Source organism: Oncorhynchus keta, unplaced genomic scaffold (genome assembly GCF_023373465.1).
Source record: "Oncorhynchus keta strain PuntledgeMale-10-30-2019 unplaced genomic scaffold, Oket_V2 Un_contig_17588_pilon_pilon, whole genome shotgun sequence".
In the NCBI taxonomy this organism is placed as follows: Eukaryota; Metazoa; Chordata; class Actinopteri; order Salmoniformes; family Salmonidae; genus Oncorhynchus; species Oncorhynchus keta.
In genome coordinates this window covers 10,001-25,000 of record NW_026280498.1, presented here as the reverse complement: position 1 = coordinate 25,000, position 15,000 = coordinate 10,001, and the positions used below count along the sequence as shown (strand labels likewise).

Here is a 15,000-nt window from a genome sequence, read left to right as displayed (position 1 = left end):
CACCACCACCACCTACCACTGTCATTACCAACCACCACCACCACCACCAACCACTGTCATTACCACCACCACCACCACCACCACCACTGTCATTACCACCACCACCACCACCTACCACTGTCATTACCAACCACCACCACCACCTACCACTGTCATTACCAACCACCACCACCACCACCTACCACTGTCATTACCACCACCACCACCACCTACCACTGTCATTACCAACCACCACCACCTACCACTGTCATTACCAACCACCACCACCACCACCACCACCTACCACTGTCATTACCAACCACCACCACCACCTACCACTGTCATTACCAACCACCACCACCACCACCACCTACCACTGTCATTACCACCACCACCACCACCTACCACTGTCATTACCAACCACCACCACCACCTACCACTGTCATTACCAACCACCACCACCACCACCTACCACTGTCATTACCACCACCACCACCACCTACCACTGTCATTACCAACCACCACCACCACCACCACCTACCACTGTCATTACCAACCACCACCACCTACCACTGTCATTACCAACCACCACCACCTACCACTGTCATTACCAACCACCACCACCACCTACCACTGTCATTACCAACCACCACCACCACCACCTACCACTGTCATTACCACCACCACCACCACCACTGTCATTACCACCACCACCACCACCTACCACTGTCATTACCAACCACCACCACCACCACCTACCACTGTCATTACCACCACCACCACCTACCACTGTCATTACCACCACCACCACCACCTACCACTGTCATTACCAACCACCACCACCACCACCTACCACTGTCATTACCACCACCACCTACCACTGTCATTACCACCACCACCACCTACCACTGTCATTACCAACCACCACCACCACCACCTACCACTGTCATTACCACCACCACCACCACCACTGTCATTACCACCCACCACCACCTGTCATTACCACCACCACTGTCCTACCACTGTCATTACCACCACCACCACCACCACCACCACTGTCATTACCAACCACCACCACCACCTACCACTGTCATTACCAACCACCACCAACCACTGTCATTACCACCACCACCACCACCTACCACTGTCATTACCACCACCACCACCACCTACCACTGTCATTACCACCACCACCACCACCAACCACTGTCATTACCACCACCACCACCACCTACCACTGTCATTACCAACCACCACCACTACCACCTACCACTGTCATTACCAACCACCACCACCACCTACCACTGTCATTACCAACCACCACCACCAGCACCTACCACTGTCATTACCAACCACCACCACCTACCACTGTCATTACCAACCACCACCACCTACCACTGTCATTACCAACCACCACCACCTACCACTGTCATTACCAACCACCACCACCTACCACTGTCATTACCAACCACCACCACCTACCACTGTCATTACCAACCACCACCACCACCTACCACTGTCATTACCAACCACCACCACCTACCACTGTCATTACCAACCACCACCACCTACCACTGTCATTACCAACCACCACCACCACCTACCACTGTCATTACCAACCACCACCACCTACCACTGTCATTACCAACCACCACCACCTACCACTGTCATTACCAACCACCACCACCTACCACTGTCATTACCAACCACCACCACCTACCACTGTCATTACCAACCACCACCACCACCTACCACTGTCATTACCAACCACCACCACCTACCACTGTCATTACCAACCACCACCACCTACCACTGTCATTACCAACCACCACCACCTACCACTGTCATTACCAACCACCACCACCACCTACCACTGTCATTACCAACACCACCACCACCACCTACCACTGTCATTACCAACCACCACCACCTACCACTGTCATTACCAACCACCACCACCACCACCTACCACTGTCATTACCAACCACCACCACCTACCACTGTCATTACCAACCACCACCACCACCACCTACCACTGTCATTACCAACCACCACCACCACCACCTACCACTGTCATTACCAACCACCACCACCACCACCACCTACCACTGTCATTACCAACCACCACCACCTACCACTGTCATTACCAACCACCACCCTCATCTTCATCACCACCATCTCCAACAACATGTGTTGTACCATAGTAGTAATGTGTAACCATGGGAACTAGTCCATCTCCGCTACTCCTGAATTTCTTACCCGTCGTCCCTGCTCCTCGGTGCGGTAGGCATGGCGATAGAGACACGAGAACACGGCACCAGGTGGCATCAGCTCGCTGGTCTCATTCCAGCCGTGAGTGTGGCACAGCCGGGCAGCGTCACCCTGGCACTTCTTATACAGGATGGGGTCCAGTCTGGTAGAGGGAGGAGAGAGTTAGACAGTCTGACCGCCAGGGGGCAGTAGAGAGTTAGACAGACTGACCGCCAGGGGGCAGTAGAGAGTTAGACAGTCTGACAGCCAGGGGGCAGTAGAGAGTTAGACAGTCTGACAGCCAGGGGGCAGTAGAGAGTTAGACAGTCTGACAGCCAGGGGGCAGTAGAGAGTTAGACAGTCTGACAGCCAGGGGGCAGTAGAGAGTTAGACAGTCTGACAGCCAGGGGGCAGTAGAGAGTTAGACAGTCTGACCGCCAGGGGGCAGTAGAGAGTTATAGACAGTCTGACAGCCAGGGGGCAGTAGAGAGTTGGGCAGTAGAGAGTTAGACAGTCTGACAGCCAGGGGGCAGTAGAGAGTTAGACAGTCTTGACAGCCAGGGGGCAGTAGAGAGTTAGACAGTCTGACAGCCAGGGGGCAGTAGAGCGTTAGACAGTCTGACAGCCAGGGGGCAGTAGAGCGTTAGACAGTCTGACAGCCAGGGGGCAGTAGAGCGTTAGACAGTCTGACAGCCAGGGGGCAGTAGAGAGTTAGACAGTGTCAGACCGACAGACAGGGGGCAGTAGAGAGTTAGACAGTCTGACAGCCAGGGGGCAGTAGAGAGTTAGACAGTGTCAGACCGACAGACAGGGGGCAGTAGAGAGTTAGACAGTCTGACAGCCAGGGGGCAGTAGTTCCAGTCTCTAGAGATGAAGTACTGCAGCTCCAGTAGTCTGCGTTCACAGTCAGGGGTCAGAGGTCATGGTTGACTTACTTCCAGTCTCTAGAGATGAAGTACTGCAGCTCCAGTCGTCTGCGTTCACAGTCAGGGGTTAAGGGTCAGAGGTCATGGTTGACTTACTTCCAGTCTCTAGAGATGAAGTACTGCAGCTCCAGTCGTCTGCGTTCACAGTCAGGGTTAAGGGTCAGAGGTCATGGTTGACTTACTTCCAGTCTCTAGAGATGAAGTACTGCAGCTCCAGTCGTCTGCGTTCACAGTCAGGGGTCAGAGGTCATGGTTGACTTACTTCCAGTCTCTAGAGATGAAGTACTGCAGCTCCAGTAGTCTGCGTTCACACTCAGGGGTTAGGGGTCAGAGGTCATGGTTGACTTACTTCCAGTCTCTAGAGATGAAGTACTGCAGCTCCAGTAGTCTGCGTTCACAGTCAGGGGTCAGAGGTCATGGTTGACTTACTTCCAGTCTCTAGAGATGAAGTACTGCAGCTCCAGTAGTCTGTGTTCACAGTCAGGGGTCAGAGGTCATGGTTGACTTACTTCCAGTCTCTAGAGATGAAGTACTGCAGCTCCAGTAGTCTGCGTTCACAGTCAGGGGTCAGAGGTCATGGTTGACTTACTTCCAGTCTCTAGAGATGAAGTACTGCAGCTCCAGTAGTCTGTGTTCACAGTCAGGGGTCAGAGGTCATGGTTGACTTACTTCCAGTCTCTAGAGATGAAGTACTGCAGCTCCAGTAGTCTCCGTTCATAGTCAGGGGTCAGAGGTCATGGTTGACTTACTTCCAGTCTCTAGAGATGAAGTACTGCAGCTCCAGTAGTCTGCGTTCACAGTCAGGGGTCAGAGGTCATGGTTGACTTACTTCCAGTCTCTAGAGATGAAGTACTGCAGCTCCAGTAGTCTGTGTTCACAGTCAGGGGTCAGAGGTCATGGTTGACTTACTTCCAGTCTCTAGAGACGAAGTACTGCAGCTCCAGTAGTCTGCGTTCACAGTCAGGGGTCAGAGGTCATGGTTGACTTACTTCCAGTCTCTAGAGATGAAGTACTGCAGCTCCAGTCGTCTGCGTTCACAGTCAGGGGTCAGAGGTCATGGTTGACTTACTTCCAGTCTCTAGAGATGAAGTACTGTAGCTCCAGTAGTCTGCATTCACAGTCAGGGGTCAGAGGTCATGGTTGACTTACTTCCAGTCTCTAGAGATGAAGTACTGCAGCTCCAGTAGTCTGTGTTCACAGTCAGGGGTCAGAGGTCATGGTTGACTTACTTCCAGTCTCTAGAGATGAAGTACTGCAGCTCCAGTAGTCTGTGTTCACAGTCAGGGGTCAGAGGTCATGGTTGACTTACTTCCAGTCTCTAGAGATGAAGTACTGCAGCTCCAGTAGTCTGCGTTCATAGTCAGGGGTCAGAGGTCATGGTTGACTTACTTCCAGTCTCTAGAGATGAAGTACTGCAGCTCCAGTAGTCTGCGTTCACAGTCAGGGGTCAGAGGTCATGGTTGACTTACTTCCAGTCTCTAGAGATGAAGTACTGCAGCTCCAGTAGTCTGCGTTCACAGTCAGGGGTCAGAGGTCATGGTTGACTTACTTCCTGTCTCTAGAGATGAAGTACTGCAGCTCCAGTAGTCTGCGTTCACAGTCAGGGGTCAGGGGTCAGAGGTCATGGTTGACTTACTTCCAGTCTCTAGAGATGAAGTACTGCAGCTCCAGTAGTCTGCATTCACAGTCAGGGGTTAGGGGTCAGAGGTCATGGTTGACTTACTTCCAGTCTCTAGAGATGAAGTACTGCAGCTCCAGTAGTCTGCGTTCACAGTCAGGGGTCAGAGGTCATGGTTGACTTACTTCCAGTCTCTAGAGATGAAGTACTGCAGCTCCAGAAGTCTGCGTTCACAGTCAGGGGTCAGGGGTCAAAGGTCATGGTTGACTTACTTCCAGTCTCTAGAGATGAAGTACTGCAGCTCCAGTAGTCTGCATTCACAGTCAGGGGTTAGGGGTCAGAGGTCATGGTTGACTTACTTCCAGTCTCTAGAGATGAAGTACTGCAGCTCCAGTAGTCTGCGTTCACAGTCAGGGGTCAGAGGTCATGGTTGACTTACTTCCAGTCTCTAGAGATGAAGTACTGCAGCTCCAGTAGTCTGCGTTCACAGTCAGGGGTCAGAGGTCATGGTTGACTTACTTCCAGTCTCTAGAGATGAAGTACTGCAGCTCCAGTAGTCTGCGTTCACAGTCAGGGGTTAGGGGTCAGAGGTCATGGTTGACTTACTTCCAGTCTCTAGAGATTAAGTACTGCAGCTCCAGTAGTCTGCGTTCACAGTCAGGGGTCAGAGGTCATGGTTGACTTACTTCCAGTCTCTAGAGATGAAGTACTGCAGCTCCAGCAGTCTGCGTTCACACTCAGGGGTTAGGGGTCAAAGGTCATGGTTGACTTACTTCCAGTCTCTAGAGATGAAGTACTGCAGCTCCAGTAGTCTGTGTTCACAGTCAGGGGTCAGAGGTCATGGTTGACTTACTTCCAGTCTCTAGAGATGAAGTACTGCAGCTCCAGTAGTCTGCGTTCACAGTCAGGGGTCAGAGGTCATGGTTGACTTACTTCCAGTCTCTAGAGATGAAGTACTGCAGCTCCAGTAGTCTGCGTTCACAGTCAGGGGTCAGAGGTCATGGTTGACTTACTTCCAGTCTCTAGAGATGAAGTACTGCAGCTCCAGTAGTCTGTGTTCACAGTCAGGGGTCAGAGGTCATGGTTGACTTACTTCCAGTCTCTAGAGATGAAGTACTGCAGCTCCAGTAGTCTGCGTTCACAGTCAGGGGTCAGAGGTCATGGTTGACTTACTTCCAGTCTCTAGAGATGAAGTACTGCAGCTCCAGTCGTCTGCGTTCACAGTCAGGGGTCAGAGGTCATGGTTGACTTACTTCCAGTCTCTAGAGATGAAGTACTGTAGCTCCAGTAGTCTGCATTCACAGTCAGGGGTCAGAGGTCATGGTTGACTTACTTCCAGTCTCTAGAGATGAAGTACTGCAGCTCCAGTAGTCTGTGTTCACAGTCAGGGGTCAGAGGTCATGGTTGACTTACTTCCAGTCTCTAGAGATGAAGTACTGCAGCTCCAGTAGTCTGTGTTCACAGTCAGGGGTCAGAGGTCATGGTTGACTTACTTCCAGTCTCTAGAGATGAAGTACTGCAGCTCCAGTAGTCTGTGTTCACAGTCAGGGGTCAGAGGTCATGGTTGACTTACTTCCAGTCTCTAGAGATGAAGTACTGCAGCTCCAGTAGTCTGCGTTCACAGTCAGGGGTCAGAGGTCATGGTTGACTTACTTCCAGTCTCTAGAGATGAAGTACTGCAGCTCCAGTAGTCTGCGTTCACAGTCAGGGGTCAGAGGTCATGGTTGACTTACTTCCAGTCTCTAGAGATGAAGTACTGCAGCCCCAGTAGTCTGCGTTCACAGTCAGGGGTCAGAGGTCATGGTTGACTTACTTCCAGTCTCTAGAGATGAAGTACTGTAGCTCCAGTCGTCTGCGTTCACAGTCAGGGGTCAGAGGTCATGGTTGACTTACTTCCAGTCTCTAGAGATGAAGTACTGCAGCACCAGTAGTCTGCGTTCATAGTCAGGGGTCAGAGGTCATGGTTGACTTACTTCCAGTCTCTAGAGATGAAGTACTGCAGCTCCAGTAGTCTGCGTTCACAGTCAGGGGTTAGGGGTCAGAGGTCATGGTTGACTTACTTCCATTCTCTAGAGATGAAGTACTGCAGCTCCAGTAGTCTGCATTCACAGTCAGGGGTCAGAGGTCATGGTTGACTTACTTCCAGTCTCTAGAGATGAAGTACTGCAGCTCCAGTAGTCTGCGTTCACAGTCAGGGGTCAGAGGTCATGGTTGACTTACTTCCAGTCTCTAGAGATGAAGTACTGCAGCTCCAGTAGTCTGCGTTCACAGTCAGGGGTCAGAGGTCATGGTTGACTTACTTCCAGTCTCTAGAGATGAAGTACTGTAGCTCCAGTCGTCTGCGTTCACAGTCAGGGGTCAGAGGTCATGGTTGACTTACTTCCAGTCTCTAAAGATGAAGTACTGCAGCTCCAGTAGTCTGCGTTCACAGTCAGGGGTCAGAGGTCATGGTTGACTTACTTCCAGTCTCTAGAGATGAAGTACTGCAGCTCCAGTAGTCTGCATTCACAGTCAGGGGTCAGAGGTCATGGTTGACTTACTTCCAGTCTCTAGAGATTAAGTACTGCAGCTCCAGTCGTCTGCGTTCACAGTCAGGGGTCAGAGGTCATGGTTGACTTACTTCCAGTCTCTAGAGATGAAGTACTGCAGCTCCAGTAGTCTGCGTTCACAGTCAGGGGTCAGAGGTCATGGTTGACTTACTTCCAGTCTCTAGAGATGAAGTACTGCAGCTCCAGTAGTCTGCGTTCACAGTCAGGGGTCAGAGGTCATGGTTGACTTACTTCCAGTCTCTAGAGATGAAGTACTGCAGCTCCAGTAGTCTGCGCTCACAGTCAGGGGTCAGAGGTCATGGTTGACTTACTTCCAGTCTCTAGAGATGAAGTACTGCAGCTCCAGTCGTCTGTGTTCACACTCAGGGGTCAGAGGTCATGGTTGACTTACTTCCAGTCTCTAGAGATGAAGTACTGCAGCTCCAGTAGTCTGCGCTCACAGTCAGGGGTCAGAGGTCATGGTTGACTTACTTCCAGTCTCTAGAGATGAAGTACTGCAGCTCCAGTAGTCTGCGTTCACAGTCAGGGGTCAGAGGTCATGGTTGACTTACTTCCAGTCTCTAGAGATGAAGTACTGCAGCTCCAGTAGTCTGTGTTCACAGTCAGGGGTCAGAGGTCATGGTTGACTTACTTCCAGTCTCTAGAGATGAAGTACTGCAGCTCCAGTAGTCTGCGTTCACAGTCAGGGGTCAGAGGTCATGGTTGACTTACTTCCAGTCTCTAGAGATGAAGTACTGCAGCTCCAGTAGTCTGCGCTCACAGTCAGGGGTCAGAGGTCATGGTTGACTTACTTCCAGTCTCTAGAGATGAAGTACTGCAGCTCCAGTCGTCTGTGTTCACACTCAGGGGTCAGAGGTCATGGTTGACTTACTTCCAGTCTCTAGAGATGAAGTACTGCAGCTCCAGTAGTCTGCGCTCACAGTCAGGGGTCAGAGGTCATGGTTGACTTACTTCCAGTCTCTAGAGATGAAGTACTGCAGCTCCAGTAGTCTGCGTTCACAGTCAGGGGTCAGAGGTCATGGTTGACTTACTTCCAGTCTCTAGAGATGAAGTACTGCAGCTCCAGTAGTCTGTGTTCACAGTCAGGGGTCAGAGGTCATGGTTGACTTACTTCCAGTCTCTAGAGATGAAGTACTGCAGCTCCAGTAGTCTGTGTTCACAGTCAGGGGTCAGAGGTCATGGTTGACTTACTTCCAGTCTCTAGAGATGAAGTACTGCAGCTCCAGTAGTCTGCGTTCACAGTCAGGGGTCAGAGGTCATGGTTGACTTACTTCCAGTCTCTAGAGATGAAGTACTGCAGCTCCAGTAGTCTGCGTTCACAGTCAGGGGTCAGAGGTCATGGTTGACTTACTTCCAGTCTCTAGAGATGAAGTACTGCAGCTCCAGTAGTCTGCGTTCACAGTCAGGGGTCAGAGGTCATGGTTGACTTACTTCCAGTCTCTAGAGATGAAGTACTGCAGCTCCAGTAGTCTGCGTTCACAGTCAGGGGTCAGAGGTCATGGTTGACTTACTTCCAGTCTCTAGAGATGAAGTACTGCAGCTCCAGTAGTCTGCGTTCACAGTCAGGGGTCAGAGGTCATGGTTGACTTACTTCCAGTCTCTAGAGATGAAGTACTGCAGCTCCAGTAGTCTGCGTTCACAGTCAGGGGTCAGAGGTCATGGTTGACTTACTTCCAGTCTCTAAGATGAAGTACTGCAGCTCCAGTAGTCTGCGTTCACAGTCAGGGGTCAGAGGTCATGGTTGACTTACTTCCAGTCTCTAGAGATGAAGTACTGCAGCTCCAGTAGTCTGCGTTCACAGTCAGGGGTCAGAGGTCATGGTTGACTTACTTCCAGTCTCTAGAGATGAAGTACTGCAGCTCCAGTAGTCTGCGTTCACAGTCAGGGGTCAGAGGTCATGGTTGACTTACTTCCAGTCTCTAGAGATGAAGTACTGCAGCTCCAGTAGTCTGCGTTCACAGTCAGGGGTCAGAGGTCATGGTTGACTTACTTCCAGTCTCTAGAGATGAAGTACTGCAGCTCCAGTAGTCTGCGCTCACAGTCAGGGGTCAGAGGTCATGGTTGACTTACTTCCAGTCTCTAGAGATGAAGTACTGCAGCTCCAGTAGTCTGCGTTCACAGTCAGGGGTCAGAGGTCATGGTTGACTTACTTCCAGTCTCTAGAGATGAAGTACTGCAGCTCCAGTAGTCTGCGCTCACAGTCAGGGGTCAGAGGTCATGGTTGACTTACTTCCAGTCTCTAGAGATGAAGTACTGCAGCTCCAGTAGTCTGCGTTCACAGTCAGGGGTCAGAGGTCATGGTTGACTTACTTCCAGTCTCTAGAGATGAAGTACTGCAGCTCCAGTAGTCTGCGTTCACAGTCAGGGGTCAGAGGTCATGGTTGACTTACTTCCAGTCTCTAGAGATGAAGTACTGCAGCTCCAGTAGTCTGCGTTCACAGTCAGGGGTCAGAGGTCATGGTTGACTTACTTCCAGTCTCTAGAGATGAAGTACTGCAGCTCCAGTAGTCTGCGTTCACAGTCAGGGGTCAGAGGTCATGGTTGACTTACTTCCAGTCTCTAGAGATGAAGTACTGCAGCTCCAGTAGTCTGCGTTCACAGTCAGGGGTCAGAGGTCATGGTTGACTTACTTCCAGTCTCTAGAGATGAAGTACTGCAGCTCCAGTAGTCTGCGTTCACAGTCAGGGGTCAGAGGTCATGGTTGACTTACTTCCAGTCTCTAGAGATGAAGTACTGCAGCTCCAGTAGTCTGCGTTCACAGTCAGGGGTCAGAGGTCATGGTTGACTTACTTCCAGTCTCTAGAGATGAAGTACTGCAGCTCCAGTAGTCTGAGTTCACAGTCAGGGGTCAGAGGTCATGGTTGACTTACTTCCAGTCTCTAGAGATGAAGTACTGCAGCTCCAGTAGTCTGCGTTCACAGTCAGGGGTCAGAGGTCATGGTTGACTTACTTCCAGTCTCTAGAGATGAAGTACTGCAGCTCCAGTAGTCTGCGTTCACAGTCCTCCATCATCTTCTCTGTATACAGGTGCTCCATCAGGCAAGACAGGATCCTACACACACACACACACACACACACACACACACACACACACACACACACACACACACACACACACACACACACACACACACACACACACACACACACACACACACACACACACACACACACACACACACAATATGGCAATGACTTTATCAACCAATCAAAAAGGTCACAATAAATCCCAAGAGACACCATGACGTCGCCACAGAACTAGAGGTTCTGTCTCCCGACACGTGCAATGCAGCTTTTTACAAACATTATTTCATATATATCTTTTACTTTACCCCTTTTTCTCCCCAATTTCGTGGTTTCCAATTGGTAGTTACAGTCTTGTCCGCAACTACCGTACGGACTCGGGAGAGGCGAAGGTCGAGAGCCATGCATCCCCCGAAACACAACCCAACCAAGCCAAATTTATTTTTGACACAATGCCAACTTAACCCGGAAGCCAGCCGCACCAAAGTGTCGGAGGAAACAGTGTCTGGCCTGAACCCATCCCAGACGCCGTGCCCAGCCTGAACAGATTACTGACACAGTGTCTGGCCTGAACCCATCCCAGACTTGAGTAAAAGTCACCCAGTAAAATACTACTTGAGTAAAAGTCACCCAGTAAAATACTACTTGAGTAAGTCACCCAGTAAAATACTACTTGAGTAAAAGTCACCCAGTAAAATACTACTTGAGTAAAAGTCACCCAGTAAAATACTACTAGAGTAAAAGTCACACTGTAATATACTAATTCAGTAAAATACTACTTGAGTAAAAAATACTACTTGTCACCCAGTAAAATACTACTTGAGTAAATGTGAAAGTCACCCAGTAAAATACTACTTGAGTAAAAGTCACCCAGTAAAATACTACTTGAGTAAAAGTCACCCAGTAAAATACTACTTGAGTAAGTCACCCAGTAAAATACTACTTGAGTAAAAGTCACCCAGTAAAATACTACTTGAGTAAAAGTCACCCAGTAAAATACTACTAGAGTAAAAGTCACACTGTAATATACTAATTCAGTAAAATACTACTTGAGTAAAGGTCACCCAGTAAAATACTACTTGAGTAAAAGTCACCCAGTAAAATACTACTTGAGTAAAAGTCACCCAGTAAAATACTACTTGAGTAAAAGTCACAGTCACCCAGTAAAATACTACTAGAGTAAAAGTCACCCAGTAAAATACTACTTGAGTAAAAGTCACCCAGTAAAATACTACTTGAGTAAAAGTGAAAGTCACCCAGTAAAATACTACTTGAGTAAAAGTCACCCAGTAAAATACTACTTGAGTAAAAGTGAAAGTCACCCAGTAAAATACTACTTGAGTAAAAGTCACCCAGTAAAATACTACTTGAGTAAAAGTGAAAGTCACCCAGTAAAATACTACTTGAGTAAAAGTCACCCAGTAAAATACTACTTGAGTAAAAGTGAAAGTCACCCAGTAAAATACTACTTGAGTAAAAGTCACCCAGTAAAATACTACTTGAGTAAAAGTGAAAGTCACCCAGTAAAATACTACTTGAGTAAAAGTGAAAGTCACCCAGTAAAATACTACTTGAGTAAAAGTCACCCAGTAAAAATACTACTTGAGTAAAAGTCACCCAGTAAAATACTACTTGAGTAAAAGTCACCCAGTAAAATACTACTTGAGTAAAAGTAACCCAGTAAAATACTACTTGATTAAAGTCTAAAAGTATTTGGTTTTAAAAATACTTAGTATCAAGAGTAAAAGTACAAACCATTTCATGATATTAATCAAACCATACGGTTTTCTGTTTAAAACAAACATTTGCGGATAGCCAGAAATGTAACGACTACTTGTGGGTGTCAGATATGGAGTAAAAAGTACATTTTCTCTCACTGGGCCAATTGTGCGCCGCCCTATGGGACTCCCAATCACGGCTGGTAGTGATACAGCCTGGAATCAAACCAGGGTCTGTAGTCACACCTCTAGCACTGAGATCCAGCGCCTTAGACCGCTGCGCCACTCGGGAGCCTATTCCTGCCTGTGGCCTGTTGTTCCAGACAAAGACAACAGTGATATTCCTGCCTGTGGCCTGTTGTTCAAGACAAAGACAACAGTGATATTCCTGCCAGTGGCCTGTTGTTCAAGACAACAGTGATATTCCTGCCTGTGGCCTGTTGTCCAAGACAAAGACAACAGTGATATTCCTGCCAGTGGCCTGTTGTTCAAGACAAAGACAACAGTGATATTCCTGCCTGTGGCCTGTTGTCCAAGACAAAGACAACAGTGATATTCCTGCCTGTGGCCTGTTGTCCAAGACAAAGACAACAGTGATATTCCTGCCTGTGGCCTGTTGTTCAAGACAAAGACAACAGTGATATTCCTGCCAGTGGCCTGTTGTCCAAGACAAAGACAACAGTGATATTCCTGCCAGTGGCCTGTTGTTCAAGACAAAGACAACAGTGATATTCCTGCCTGTGGCCTGTTGTTCAAGACAACAGTGATATTCCTGCCAGTGGCCTGTTGTTCAAGACAAAGACAACAGTGATATTCCTGCCAGTGGCCTGTTGTTCAAGACAAAGACAACAGTGATATTCCTGCCTGTGGCCTGTTGTTCAAGACAAAGACAACAGTGATATTCCTGCCAGTGGCCTGTTGTTCAAGACAAAGACAACAGTGATATTCCTGCCTGTGGCCTGTTGTTCAAGACAACAGTGATATTCCTGCCTGTGGCCTGTTGTTCAAGACAACAGTGATATTCCTGCCTGTGGCCTGTTGTTCAAGACAAAGACAACAGTGATATTCCTGCCAGTGGCCTGTTGTCCAAGACAAAGACAACAGTGATATTCCTGCCAGTGGCCTGTTGTTCAAGACAAAGACAACAGTGATATTCCTGCCTGTGGCCTGTTGTTCAAGACAACAGTGATATTCCTGCCAGTGGCCTGTTGTCCAAGACAAAGACAACAGTGATATTCCTGCCTGTGGCCTGTTGTACAAGACAAAGACAACAGTGATATTCCTGCCTGTGGCCTGTTGTTCAAGACAAAGACAACAGTGATATTCCTGCCTGTGGCCTGTTGTTCAAGACAACAGTGATATTCCTGCCAGTGGCCTGTTGTTCAAGACAAAGACAACAGTGATATTCCTGCCAGTGGCCTGTTGTTCAAGACAAAGACAACAGTGATATTCCTGCCTGTGGCCTGTTGTTCAAGACAAAGACAACAGTGATATTCCTGCCTGTGGCCTGTTGTTCAAGACAAAGACAACAGTGATATTCCTGCCTGTGGCCTGTTGTTCAAGACAAAGACAACAGTGATATTCCTGCCTGTGGCCTGTTGTTCAAGACAAAGACAACAGTGATATTCCTGCCTGTGGCCTGTTGTTCAAGACAAAGACAACAGTGATATTCCTGCCTGTGGCCTGTTGTTCAAGACAAAGACAAAGACAGTGATATTCCTGCCTGTGGCCTGTTGTTCAAGACAAAGACAACAGTGATATTCCTGCCTGTGGCCTGTTGTTCAAGACAAAGACAACAGTGATATTCCTGCCAGTGGCCTGTTGTTCAAGACAAAGACAACAGTGATATTCCTGCCTGTGGCCTGTTGTCCAAGACAAAGACTGTGATATTCCTGCCTGTGGCCTGTTGTGGCCTGTTGTTCAAGACAAAGACAACAGTGATATTCCTGCCTGTGGCCTGTTGTTCAAGACAAAGACAACAGTGATATTCCTGCCTGTGGCCTGTTGTTCAAGACAAAGACAACAGTGATATTCCTGCCTGTGGCCTGTTGTTCAAGACAAAGACAACAGTGATATTCCTGCCTGTGGCCTGTTGTTCAAGACAAAGACAACAGTGATATTCCTGCCTGTGGCCTGTTGTTCAACAAAGACAACAGTGATATTCCTGTTGTTCAAGACAAAGACAACAGTGATATTCCTGCCTGTGGCCTGTTGTTCAAGACAAAGACAACAGTGATATTCCTGCCAGTGGCCTGTTGTTCAAGACAAAGACAACAGTGATATTCCTGCCAGTGGCCTGTTGTTCAAGACAAAGACAACAGTGATATTCCTGCCAGTGGCCTGTTGTTCAAGACAAAGACAACAGTGATATTCCTGCCTGTGGCCTGTTGTTCAAGACAAAGACAACAGTGATATTCCTGCCAGTGGCCTGTTGTTCAAGACAAAGACAACAGTGATATTCCTGCCTGTGGCCTGTTGTTCAAGACAAAGACAGTGATATTCCTGCCTGTGGCCTGTTGTTCAAGACAAAGACAACAGTGATATTCCTGCCTGTGGCAGTGATATTCCTGCCTGTGGCCTGTTGTTCAAGACAACAGTTCCACAAAGACAACAGTGATATTCCTGCCAGTGGCCTGTTGTTCAAGACAAAGACAACAGTGATATTCCTGCCTGTGGCCTGTTGTTCAAGACAAAGACAACAGTGATATTCCTGCCAGTGGCCTGTTGTTCAAGACAAAGACAACAGTGATATTCCTGCCTGTGGCCTGTTGTTCAAGACAAAGACAACAGTGATATTCCTGCCTGTGGCCTGTTGTTCAAGACAAAGACAACAGTGATATTCCTGCCTGTGGCCTGTTGTACAAGATAAAGACAACAGTGATATTCCTGCCTGTGGCCTGTTGTTCAAGACAAAGACAGTGATATTCCTGCCAGTG

The 15,000-nt window shown here is 48.6% G+C and overlaps 1 protein-coding gene across 1 annotated transcript in view; it reads right to left on the bottom strand.

Annotated features, from left to right (window-relative positions):
• The window catches only part of LOC127919829 (Golgi apparatus protein 1-like), a gene marked incomplete at its 5' end in the record, with an annotated part of 62,993 nt that overhangs the window by 40,290 nt on the left and 7,703 nt on the right, over nucleotides 1-15,000 (bottom strand). The window contains 2 exons of the mRNA XM_052503686.1: nucleotides 2,239-2,392; nucleotides 10,273-10,374. Of these exons, the coding sequence (XP_052359646.1) occupies nucleotides 2,239-2,392; nucleotides 10,273-10,374 (256 nt within the window). The remainder of the gene's footprint in view (nucleotides 1-2,238; nucleotides 2,393-10,272; nucleotides 10,375-15,000) is intronic.